This window comes from Grammomys surdaster, unplaced genomic scaffold (assembly GCF_004785775.1).
Source record: "Grammomys surdaster isolate TR1022 unplaced genomic scaffold, NIH_TR_1.0 229, whole genome shotgun sequence".
NCBI classification, from domain to species: Eukaryota; Metazoa; Chordata; class Mammalia; order Rodentia; family Muridae; genus Grammomys; species Grammomys surdaster.
This window is the reverse complement of record NW_021604674.1, coordinates 2627198-2639317: the sequence shown is the minus strand read 5'-3', so window position 1 is coordinate 2639317 and position 12120 is coordinate 2627198. Positions and strand designations below refer to the sequence as shown.

Here is a 12120-nt window from a genome sequence, read left to right as displayed (position 1 = left end):
GCCAGGGCTACACAGAGAAACCCTGTCTCAAAAAAACAAAACAGACAAACAAACAAAAAATATATATATGTAAAAGCCAGCTAGAGAGATGGCTAATGTTCTTCCAGAGGTCCGGAGTTCAGTTCCTGGTAACCACATGGTGGCTCACAGTTATCAGTAATGGGATCCAATGCCTTCTTCTTACGTGTCATGAAGAGAGTGACAATGTACTCATATACATAAAATAAACAAATAAATCTTTAAAAAGTAAAAGCCCAGCTTCGTGCAGTGCACATCCCTGTAACCCCACCTTTCTGAAGCTGAGGCAGTCAGATCACCAGTTCATGGCCAGCTTGGGCTATGTAGATCAAGACCAGGCTAGGCTACACAACAAAACTGTCTCAAAGCAATAAAGAAAAGCCCATGATGGATTTTTTTCCCCAACCATATCTTTACATATTATTTATTTACCTGTTTTGATCCATTAGACCAGAAAGGTTTAGACTCTAGGAAGGAGATGAGTTCTAAAGCCCTCTCAGGACCTACTGTGTGCTATTGTATACATTTAAGCACATGTCTAATTCTTGTCAGGAATTGATTTGCTTTCTGAGCTAATTTTGTTCCTACAGAGTCAATTTTAATTTTTAATTTCTTCACATGAATGGTATGGATGTTAGTTGGATATGGTAGTGGTACACACGCGCGCGAAAACACACACACACACACACACACACACACACACACACAGCACACGATTATAAAACTGGGATGGAGAGATGGCTCAGTGGTTAAAGCTCCTGTCATGCAAGCATGAGCACTGGGGTTTGTATTCCCAGAGCCCACATGTCCACTGGTAATTTTCACTTCCCCAGAACAAGCTGCTAGGGAGACTAGTTAGTTACATCAGTGAGCTCTGGGTTTGAAGGCAGCGCCCTGCCTCAGTGAATAAGGTATAAGAATGATCCAAGATGATTGCACATCAACTGTGGCCCCTTAAATGTATGTGCATCCACACATCTGTGCCCATACACATGCAGACATACATTAGTGCACATGCACACATGAAAATAGAAAAAGAACTAAAGGTGAAAACAACCATCCCTCCCAAGGGCTCAGTGACATGGTTCAGCCAATAAAGTGCTATCTACCAATCCTGATGATCTGAATTTACATCCTAGGATCCACACGGTGGCATGAGGGAATCACCTTATAAGAGTTGTCCTCTGGCTTCTACTTGCACACTGTGGTGCATGTGTTTGTTCACACATACACAAAATAAAATTAAATTCTTTAATGTTGGAGCTGGACAGATAGCTTAGAGCTTCAGAGTGCGTGTGGCCTCAGCAGAGAGAGCTAGGCTTTCATCCCAGCACTCACGAAGCAGCTCACAGATGCCTGGAACTTACACGTGCGTGAATATGCACACTCATACAAATGAATAAAATATGTATTTAAAAAAATGTTAAATAAAAAAAATTAGGAGTTCTGCGTGTGCACGTGTAGTGTTCAGGTTTGAAACCAGAGTTTCATATAACTCGGCATTCTACCACTGAGCTACATCCCAGCTCTAGTGTGAACATTTTAAACATCTCTTGTTATGGAAGAAGCCAGGGCTGGCATAATGTCACATCACAGCTGTATCTCATGTAAATCTAGAAGCATAGAATTGACTCTACAAAGTTATCCACTTTATGTTCTGACGTGTGTGCACCATGCATATACTCCATGCACACATAGTAATAAATGCAATTTAAAAAAAGCCACACATTTATTTATATTGTGCTTTTCTTTGAATATTGCAGGCTGGGTAAATACACTGGTTGGTGGACAGAAGGAAGGAGCCCGAGGTTTTATGTTTTTTATCATTAATGTGGACTTAACTGAAGAAGGGTTATGTAAGTATTAATGGATTTATTTTTTAATTTCTCATGCTGTAGGAAGAAGCTGTAACACTTTAATTCACACGCTTTATCCATTATATTTTTCACATGTAACATGGCCTGTGTTTGTCACAACCCTTGCCCCTTAACAATCGATTTTATGTTATATTGGTAAAATGTATATGTGGCTTTTCATTTACTGCCCCAACATCTATTCTGTCACATGTTCCTGAGTCCAGAGGGCTGTGTGTGGGACATCTAAAACCAGGCTCAGGGAAGTGAGGACTCCATGTTCTAAAAGGGACTATCTCCATTTAACCTGACTTACCTTAGGAGTGAGCCCATGCTTGAAGGATTCCAGGACTGAATGGTTTTTAAGTGTGCCCCTTTTTTCCAGTACATGTTGAAGATATAATTTTGCACATGTTTCAATACATTCAGAAGCTACGTGCAGAAGGACCTCAAGAATGGGTTTTCCAAGAGTGCAAGGTACTTTTGTTTCACCAAAACTTTTCTTAAGGCATCATTTTTCAAAAACAAACATGTAAACTAATTTAAGGCCCAGTTAAACTTCTGGGTTTTCCCAAATTAAAGTCTAAAATGTTGCAATGCGTAGTTGTTTTAACTCAGACTTAGTCGTTGCTGTCGGATTTGTTAGTTGGGGCATGAGTTAGAGGCTGAGGTATCGTGTTGCCTCTTGAGGAGGGAAGCTGGACGTTTCAGGGCTTGTGTCACTTCCTGCCCAAGGCTGCATAGGATTGTTTGTTTTAGATCTGGTGATAAAACGCTAAAAGAAACAATAAATTGTTTCACGTATAATAATTGTGTTCTTCAAAGTGATTTGATTGTATGCATAGAAAACCCCACCCCCACCCCTTTTTACATTTCACTTTGTAAACTTGGCTGGCCTCGGGGCCACAGAGCTCTGTACATGCCTCTTTCTCTCTAGTGCTGGTGCTAAAGCCTTGGACCATCATATCTGACTTTTTTTTAAAAAACTATATAAAACAGAAAGTGTTTATCTTTCAGACTTTATATTTATTTATTTACTTGTTTGTTTATTTATTTTTGGGACGGTTTCTCTGTGCAGTCCTGGCTGCCCTGGAACTAGCTTTGTAGACCAGCAGGCCTTAAACTCAGAGATCCACCTGTCTCTGCCTCCAGAGTGATGAGACACCACAGCCTGGCTGTCTTTCAAACATTAAAAGGCTTCTTTTAAAATAGATTCAAGAAATACTTTAAATATAAAGACCTGTTAAAACTCTGACATGTATTTAGGATTGGGTAACCTTTTCCCACTGGTGTTAGGGATCCAGTGCTAGACTTGGTGCATGCTAGGCAAGTACCCTAGCACGGAGCTATGTTCCCAGCCCAAGGAATAGCCTGCTAAACTTGGCAAAAATTTAAAGTATAGTTATACCTTGTGGAAATTATGACAGTAATTTCTAATGTGGCAGCAATAGGTCTCCAACTCATCGTCCTGGAAGTTTCAGATTTCACTGGGTTCTTTCATACTTTTCTGATTCCCTGACTAGTTGTTTCAGTAATGTAGGCAGTAGAACTTTAAAATAATGATAATAATAAAAATAATAATAATAGTCTTTTGCTGTGCCATCTAGGCCAGCTTGAACTTCTGAGCCTCCTGCTTCAACCTCCTAAAGTGCTAGAATTCCAAATGTGTGCCCCTTATGGCCAGGCATGATGCCTCTCAGATTACCTGTTTATTTTCGTTTAGAATTGTTTATTTATTTTAAGCCTATGTTGATAAGTTTTAATTTATGTTTTTCCATGTCTTATACATTCCTTAGTCAACTACTGCCAGTTTTCATGAGTGTAATGATGATAAAGTTGGAGTACGAAGCCTATAGTTCAAACAAAACACTAAAATGTATTTCTGAATAGTTGACTTATGTCTCCTTGGTTAATGCTCTGTTCTAGGACTTGAATGCTGTTGCTTTCAGGTTTAAAGATAAAGAGAGACCACGAGGCTATACATCTAAGATTGCAGGAAAGTTGCACGTAAGTTGGTTTTCCTGTCCACAGTGGTGTGTAGACTCTTAGATTCCCCATGTTACTCTCAGCACTACACAAATGATACAAGTTGGGACTCATAAAACTTCAGACATTTTAGCACTGGGCAAGCTTTGATGATGAGATCAATTTAGAATGTTATTGCTTTTATCCTAAAAATTACTTTCTGTAGTATTTTCATCACATGGGCTATCCTAGTTACAGTTTTATTGCTGTGAAGTTACTGTTTTATTGCTGTGACCACGGCAACTCATTAAAAAAACCATTTAATTGGGGCTGGCTTACAGTTCAGAGGTTTAGGCCATTATTGATATCTTGGGCCTAGCTTGAGCATTTGAAACCTCAAAGCCCACCCCTACAGACACACTTCCTCATCAGGCCACACCTCTTCCTTTGGGCCTGTGTGGGTGGCCATTTTCATTCACATTACCACAGTAGGAGCTTTGCTTATTGGCTGCATCTTTCAGTTCTCCAGCATCTGTCAAGTGCTGCCTCTGGGAACATTTTATATCATCTGTTTTCCCCATGTCCCTTGTTACTGTGTTAGTTTAAGCTACTGTTGTTTCTTACCTGTAGTATTGTCACAGTTTCCTATGTCTGTTTTCTGTTTTGTTCTCCTCGATAGTTTACTTTTCTAGCTTAAATTATTTTTTTTAAAGGCACACACCTTAAAATTATTTATTTTGTGGTGTTGGGATCAAACACAAGGCCTTATACATGCTAGGTAGCAGTCTAAAACTGAACTATACCTCCAGCCCCTCAGTAGGTTTTGAAAACTGAATCCAATGGTTTTCCCTTAATGTTATAAATTTCAGAGCATCCTTGGCATTGGAGAGGTGTCGTGTTCTCTGGCCACATTCCCAGCCTCTCCACAGCCTCCCTTTCCAGTCCCGGGCTGCTCTAGCTGTAGTAGCTCTCTGTCTGATTTCCACACATCCATCACACTGCTTTCCCTTCAATAGCAATAGCGACTGACCCCTTGCCTCTCACAGGATTGTGGGATGTACCACTGAGCTGCATCTCCAGGCCTCTTTCTTTGTTTCCGTTGTTTTGAAACACTCTCACCGAGTTGCTCAAGTCTTGAGCTCGCTTTGTAGCTCTGGAAGGCCTTGAACTATAGTCCCCCTCCTCAGCCTCCTGAGTGGCTGTTGGACAGGCCTGCACCATCAGACCTGGCTGTCTGTTTTTTTGCACTTGCTGTTGACTGTACGTGGAATACGACTCTGGTGTTTGCATCTTCTTTATCGTAGATGGCTTTCAGGATGATCTTCCCTGGCTTCCCAAGCTAAAACAATGTCCCTGCCCCTGCCTCTGCCTCTCTTATTTCCTTCACAGTACCTATTATTAATATGACACCATGTGTTTATTGTTCCAGTTACAAGACATGTTCTCAGAGAGCAGGGACTTCTTTGTGTGTCTTCCTACCCTTTACCCTCAGTACCTGAAGCAATATCTAGAAAAACTGCCCAATGACATTTTCATGAGTCAGTCCATCATACAATTTTAGAAATTACTTTTACTAAAGCAATGACAAAAACTTCTATAATAGTTTCATATAGGAACCAGAATATAATCCATTTCTTTTTACAGCTTTGTAAATGTTTGTTTTCATTCCTAGAAATTTGAGAAAATACAGTTTAAAAGCTTGTGCACTGTATATTAAAAATCCTCTAGGTGTCAGTATTTCATTATCAGTTTTTAACCAGATAAACTGTAGTTTTTCTTCAAAGGAAATATGAGATCCAGATGTGATGGCTCAGGCTTGTAGGGGGCTGAGGTAGGATTTTGAGTTTCAGGCTAGGCTGAGCTACAGAATAAGATCCTACTTCCCCATCCCACCCAAACCAAATTATCTTAGTCTCAGTAATATAAATATATATGAAGATTGTCTGTGTACTTAGCAGAATCATCATGTATGAGACTTGATGATGGGGCAGCCCCGTCTAGTATGCACAGGGCCCTGGTTGAGTCCCCAGCACTGCTGAAGAGAAAGGTGTGATGGGAAACAGAACCTTGCTAAAAGGGGGCATATAAAATAATAAATATTATATTATTATTATATATCTGTTTCTGTTAATAAGCTGTGATAGCCTTCAAATATTAATCATTTATGCTTTACTTTTTCAAAGTATTATCCCCTAAATGGAGTGCTCACAGCTGAATACTTATTGGAAGAATTTAGACCCGACCTGATAGACATGGTTCTTGATAAACTCAGACCAGAAAATGTCCGGTAAGTCATCTGCAGGTTTTACTGTTACTAAATTTTTTTCATGGTTAGAATCTAAAAATTTATGATTGTGAATAAAACACTTTTATTTCTATGTACTTATTTACTTTTGAGACAGGATCTCACTTTGTAGCCTTGGGTGACCTACCCATCATTGTGTGGATCAGGCTAGCCTCAAAAGCCAGGACTAAAGGTGTGCACCACCAAGGCAGACCTGTGAACTTTTTAAGTCAAGTATGATTGCAAGCCTGTTATGATGATACTCACCCATAATTCTAGCACTTAGCAATCAAGCATTCAAGGCCAGCCTCAGTTACATAGTGAGTTTGAGGCTAACCTGGGTTACGTGAAACCTCCTCTCAAAATATCAGTAATGAACAAACATTTGATTGCACAAGTAGAGAGTAGCATAATGACAAGAGCAAGCCTCAGTCCTCTGCCCTCAGCCCTCCGCCCTCAGCCCTCCGCCCTCAGTCCGTGATCAGTCTCAACTGTGGCCCAGCTCCCTCCTCCACCCTCCTTAAAGTCCAGCGACAGTCATATGTAAAAGACAAAACAAACCAATTTAGACTCAGATTTCCTTACTCTTAGCCTCTCACAGCAGGTAAATGCCAGAGTCTCTCCCACCAGGCGAGGGGTGACACAGCCAAGGGCACAGGCCAGGTGTCCTCTCACCCAGCACAGCTCTGACACTGTCCATCTGGAGTGAGGATTTAGTTGAGTATTTTATTTAGTGATGAAACAGAGAAAATGTTCAGATTAGTGTGGATTATTATCAGACTATGTTTTGCTAATACAATGCCTTAGTTTTTTGTTAAAAAAATGTATTAAGGGTCAACATTTAGAAATCTTTCCCAATGAAAGTAAGTTATGAGATCATACAGAAATTAAATCTGTTTTCATGTATACAATCACAAAAAATTATAATCTATCTTGTGTTCAGTTTCTTTGTTTTTAAGATCTATTTTGATTTATTTGTGTCTGATTTGTGCCACAGGTGTGAGAGGACCTTTAGAAGTCAGAGGGTATATAGGCAATTGTTAGTCACCTAGTGTGGATGCTGGGAGCTGAGTTTAAGTCCCCTGGAAGAACTTCAAATGCCCTTAACCACTGGGCCATCTCTCCAGCCCGAGACCGGTATTTTGAAAGAGGGGTCTCATTTTACAGCTGACCTGTAAATTGTCACATAAATCAGACTGGCTTCAAAGCTGCATGGATCCTCCCACCTCTCCTTCCTAAGAACCAGAATTACAGGCATGCACAACCATACCAGTCTTTGTTTAAGACAGTCTCCCATGGTCCAGGCTGGCCTTCAACTCCCTGTGTAGCTGAGGATAAGCCTGACAAGTTTGAGGTAAGGCTGGAGTATTTAGTGAATTTGAGGTCAGCAAGTAAACGGGCTTGTCACGCACGCCTGGCAATCTGATTTAACCCTAGAACCCACATTAAGATGACTCCTCAAAGTTTTTCTCAGACCATACATGCACAGTGTAGCATGTACCCACGTTCATGGCATCTTTACACACACACACACACACACACACACACACACACACACACACACACACACCTGAAAAATCACGATTTAAATTGTAATCTTTGCTGCTTCAAGTCAGTACCAGCATTTTTGGGAGTGCATGTGCTGGAACCTACACTTTACTAGTGACTAAATTGCATGTTTCTAAATTTGCTATTTTGTGCAATTAGAGTTTTGTTTTGTTTTGTTTTTTGTTTTTTCGAGACAGGGTTTCTCTGTATAGCCCTGGCTGTCCTGGAACTCACTCTGAAGACCAGGCTGGCCTCGAACTCAGAAATCCGCCTGCCTCTGCCTCTCAAGTGCTGGGATTAAAGGCATGCGCCACCACTGCCCGGCTGTGCAATTAGATTTTAAGACTCTCTTTTTCCTCTTACTGTCTCTTTAAAGAGAAATGCTTTTCCTATAGAGGCTTAGATCTGTGACTGCTGTCACTGTAACTGCAGCAGGTCACTAAGGAAGTGCACAACAGCCTGGGGTAAGCTTGCCAGCTGCCAGGCCAGAACTGAGTACATTTAACTTTTAATTCCACTGAGACAAGTTTAATATTGGAACCAGGGAAGGAAATTCTCAGAATGAAAGGAACATGAGAGGTTTTTTAATGTGGCCTATCTGCATGCTGCTCTTTTGCCATGGCACCCAAGGATGCTTTCCATCCTTGAGTGAGAGGGAACTCGTTAATGTTAAAGTAGAGAAGTTTCTTTTGAGTGTTGATATTGTTTGCTGATTTGTGGGTGCCGCCTGTCTCTAGTTCATCCTCAGAACTCACCTTCTTATGCCTGACCAGTTGGTGTCTTTATCATACTCTTTCTCGGTACAGCAAGAGTGTTTTTGCTGTGTTCCTAGTTTAAGTCATAAATAATTTTATTAATTTGGGACTTGTTCTTGATGATGAATCCACTCAGGGCCTGTCTTCTCTATTTCATAGCCTAAGTGTTGACTGTAGAATTCTCTCAGTAGTCTGTGCTTAATCCACTGGCTTATGGTGTTCAGGTTCCATTCCTTTCTCTTTAAAAACACAAGTATTGGCCCATCTCTATAGTGTCCTGCCTCTTTTCATATCCTCCAGTCTTTTCCAAAAGACTAAGCAGTGGCTGTTGTGTTTGCTGCCTCTTTGTATGCAGAGAACGTGCAGTCTGTGCCTGGGCTGTGAGTATGTCTGACCTGTCAGTCTGTGCCTGGGACTGCAACTATGTCTGACCTCTTATCTTGGGTTTTTGGTTCACCTGAACAGTGTACAAGCCAATGGTGTTTTCCAAAGATAGTTTGTTTAGTAAGAAAGGAATAGTCTCTTGTTTTGGGTTTTTGTTTTTTCAAGACAGAGTTTCTCTGTGTAGCCCTGGCTGTCCTGGAACTCACTCTGTAGACCAGGCTGGCCTCGAACTCAGAAATCCGCCTGCCTCTGCCTCCCAAGTGCTGGGATTAAAGGCATGCGCCACCACTGCCCAGCTGGAATAGTCTCATAACATGCAACTAGCTTAGCACAGTTTGCTTTAAGCTATGCGTTCTATTAAGTATGCATTTATTTCCTCAAGATAGGAACTGTCTTTATCTTGGCAGAATTCAAGCTGGTATGGTAAGAGTTCTAGAAAAGTTAACTGAATTTTCCTCAAGCTTTTAGCTCATTTTTCATCTTTCTTGCTTGATTCCTTCTTAGTTTAAGAAACGCATTTGTGGGCTGGAGGCAGGGCTCTGTGGTTAAGAAGACACAGAGCACACAGACATACACACATTTCAGTACTTTGCAAGATCCTGGGTCTTCTCAGCACTTGTCTTTTGTTGTTATTCTTTGATTTTATTTCATCAATATAATTTTTATTTGCTTTGCAGTTTTTCTTTTGTGTATATATTTTAAAAATCTAGTTTGCGGGATTGATGGTGTACCATAATCATAGTGCATGTACTTAGCATGTGTGAGGTCCTGGGTTCAATCCCAGCACCAGAAACAAACAAAAATCTAATTTGTAATGAAATTATAGAATTCTATTAGTGGGGAAGTAAAGTTAACCTGATGTGAATCTCCTTTGGAGAAAAAAATAATGAAACTGAAGCCTGCAAAGGCTAAATTGCTAATTTAGATCTTCACTGAGACTTTGGCAAGACTTCAAAGAACGAGAGTCAGCGAATCTGCCACACCCAGGTTTCAGCTTGCCAGGGTCATGCCTTTAGAGTAACTAGATTCGACATAGTTACCTGTGAGGCCTCTTTCTAGTTTTCAGTTGTCTTCTTTTTTTTTCCTCGGGCATTATTTGCAAAAGTCTCACAAGAAGTCACTCTCTGGAAACCATAATGTCCTTTAATATCTATTGCTAGGAAGCCTTTTGTTTCCAGATGCCCCCCCTTTATTAAACACAGATCCTTTTCTCATACAATATAACTTAAATACAGTTTCCCTCCCTCCACTCCCAGTTCCTCCCGTCTTCTCTCCCATCTAGATCTGTTCTCTCTCTTTCTCTTATTAGAAAAGAACGGGCATTTGGGAGATAATACAACATAATAAAAAAAGTATATAATAAAATAAAACAAAAACCATCATATCAAAGTTGGATAAAACAAGATCACAGAAAAACAAAGAGCCCAAGAGAAGGCCCTGGAATCAGAGACCCTCTCATTCACACATTCAGGAGTCTGACTGTAGCGTTCTGGATTTGTTCCCATTTGCTGCAGGAAGATGCTTTTCTGATGTTGGCTGAATAAGGCACTGATCTATGAACATAGCAGAGTATCATTAGGACTCGTTTTATTGTTACTTTTTTTAAAAAAAAAAAAAAAAAAAAAAAAAGATCAGTAGTAGTACTGAGTTTTACCCTAGGTCTCTGGGATATCTAGACTCTGGTTCTTGGCCACCCAAGCAGTGTCAGGTATGGGTTCCATCTCATGGAGTAGGCCTTAAGTCAAACCAGCCAGGATTGTGCCACTGTTGCCTTAGGCAATATTTTACAGGTAGGACAGATTGTAGAGCAAAGGTTTTGTGGCTGGGTTGGTGTTTACTTTTACTCTTTTGGTAGCCAGCAGAGTACCTTCCCATGTCATAGACACTAGAATATTGGGGCAAAGGTAGGCACCAGCTCACCCTCTCCATGTTCACTGAGTTGTGTGGGTGTTGTCTTCAGCAATAGAGTCTGCTGTCAGTTTGTGGAGAGCAACCTATTGTCTTGGCAACAGCCTGGGTTGTTTGGGAATTTCCATGGGACCTTTTCAGACAATTCAATTGACTGAAACCCAATCCTGACACTGGAAGCTTAGTTTAATGACAAGAGATGGCCAGGAGGTGTCTGTCTCCCTCATTTTTTAGAGACTTCATTAGGATTGCCTTCCTATCATATAGGACGTTACCACTGCACTATGTTTCCATCTGCCCTTCAGTGTTCTTGAACTCTAGCTGTCTTTCCCTTCATTATCTCCCTCCATTCCATCTCTCCTCCCCCTTCCCACCTAATCCTCCCATTCTCCAACCCACCATTGGGGGTGGGCATGTGCTTACAGGGGTCAGAGGACAACTTGATGGAGTCAGTTCTCTCCTACTTTTACACGGTTCCCGGGATCAAATTCAGGCTGCCAAACTTGTCCAGCACATGCTTCTCCCTGCTGAGATTCCCTGCAGCCCCCAAGGAGCAAGAGTTGTCAACATACATCATTCCTTGTGAACATTACCACAGCGCTCTTTGATGTCTTAAGCTCAGATTCTTCTCTTGTGTTTTTGTGGAGTATGTTTCTTCTTATTTAGCTTGTTTTCTGGAATTGGTAGTGACCAGTGAGTGACAGGTAGTCCAGTTTGATTGGCAAATAGGTGAATTGAACTGATTAGTGTCTGCCTTAAAGATGGTCGATAAAAATCAAGTACAGTTGTTCTGCAGAATGAGTTAAAAATAGAAGGTGATTTAGAATTAGCCATTGCTGTTTTGGGAGTCCAATAAGGAGTTTGGAATGGAGATCATGGTTCTGCAGCTAGAAAAAATGGCTTAGTGGTTAAAGTGCTTTCTGGAACCATGTAAGTGACAGGTGGCCTTGGAGGCCCACTTGTAATTCCAAGCTTGGAAGGCAGAATCAGGGAATCCCTATGCAATCTAGCTAGGGCGACTAACCGCATAGGCGAGCTCTGGGTTTGCTTGAGAGATCCTGCCTTAGTGAATGAAGTGGAAGAGCATTGAGGACAATTTACAGCGTCACCTCAGACTGCCACATGCACGCATCACCACCTCTCCTCAGAGTGCTGCATTCACGCATCACCACCTCTCCTCAGACTGCTGCATGCATGCATCACCACCTCTCCTCAGACTGCCACACATACTTGATACATGAAAATGGGAAGAGAAATGGAGATTCTGACAGTGGATGGGATTGCACGGATGGGTGTGTTGATGGCAGCACTAGGCATTCAGCTGTGAGGGCTCCAACCAAACACCTGAGAGGACCGATGGAGTAAGCGCTTATACAGACCTAGTTTTGACTTGGATTGAGAAAGA

The 12120-nt window shown here is 41.3% G+C and overlaps 1 protein-coding gene across 1 annotated transcript in view; it reads left to right on the top strand.

The window, feature by feature from the left end:
* The window catches only part of Ide (insulin degrading enzyme), a 95874-nt gene that overhangs the window by 47543 nt on the left and 36211 nt on the right, over positions 1–12120 (top strand). The window contains exons 8-11 of the mRNA XM_028773473.1: positions 1782–1874; positions 2257–2348; positions 3798–3878; positions 6020–6123. Of these exons, the coding sequence (XP_028629306.1) occupies positions 1782–1874; positions 2257–2348; positions 3798–3878; positions 6020–6123 (370 nt within the window). The remainder of the gene's footprint in view (positions 1–1781; positions 1875–2256; positions 2349–3797; positions 3879–6019; positions 6124–12120) is intronic.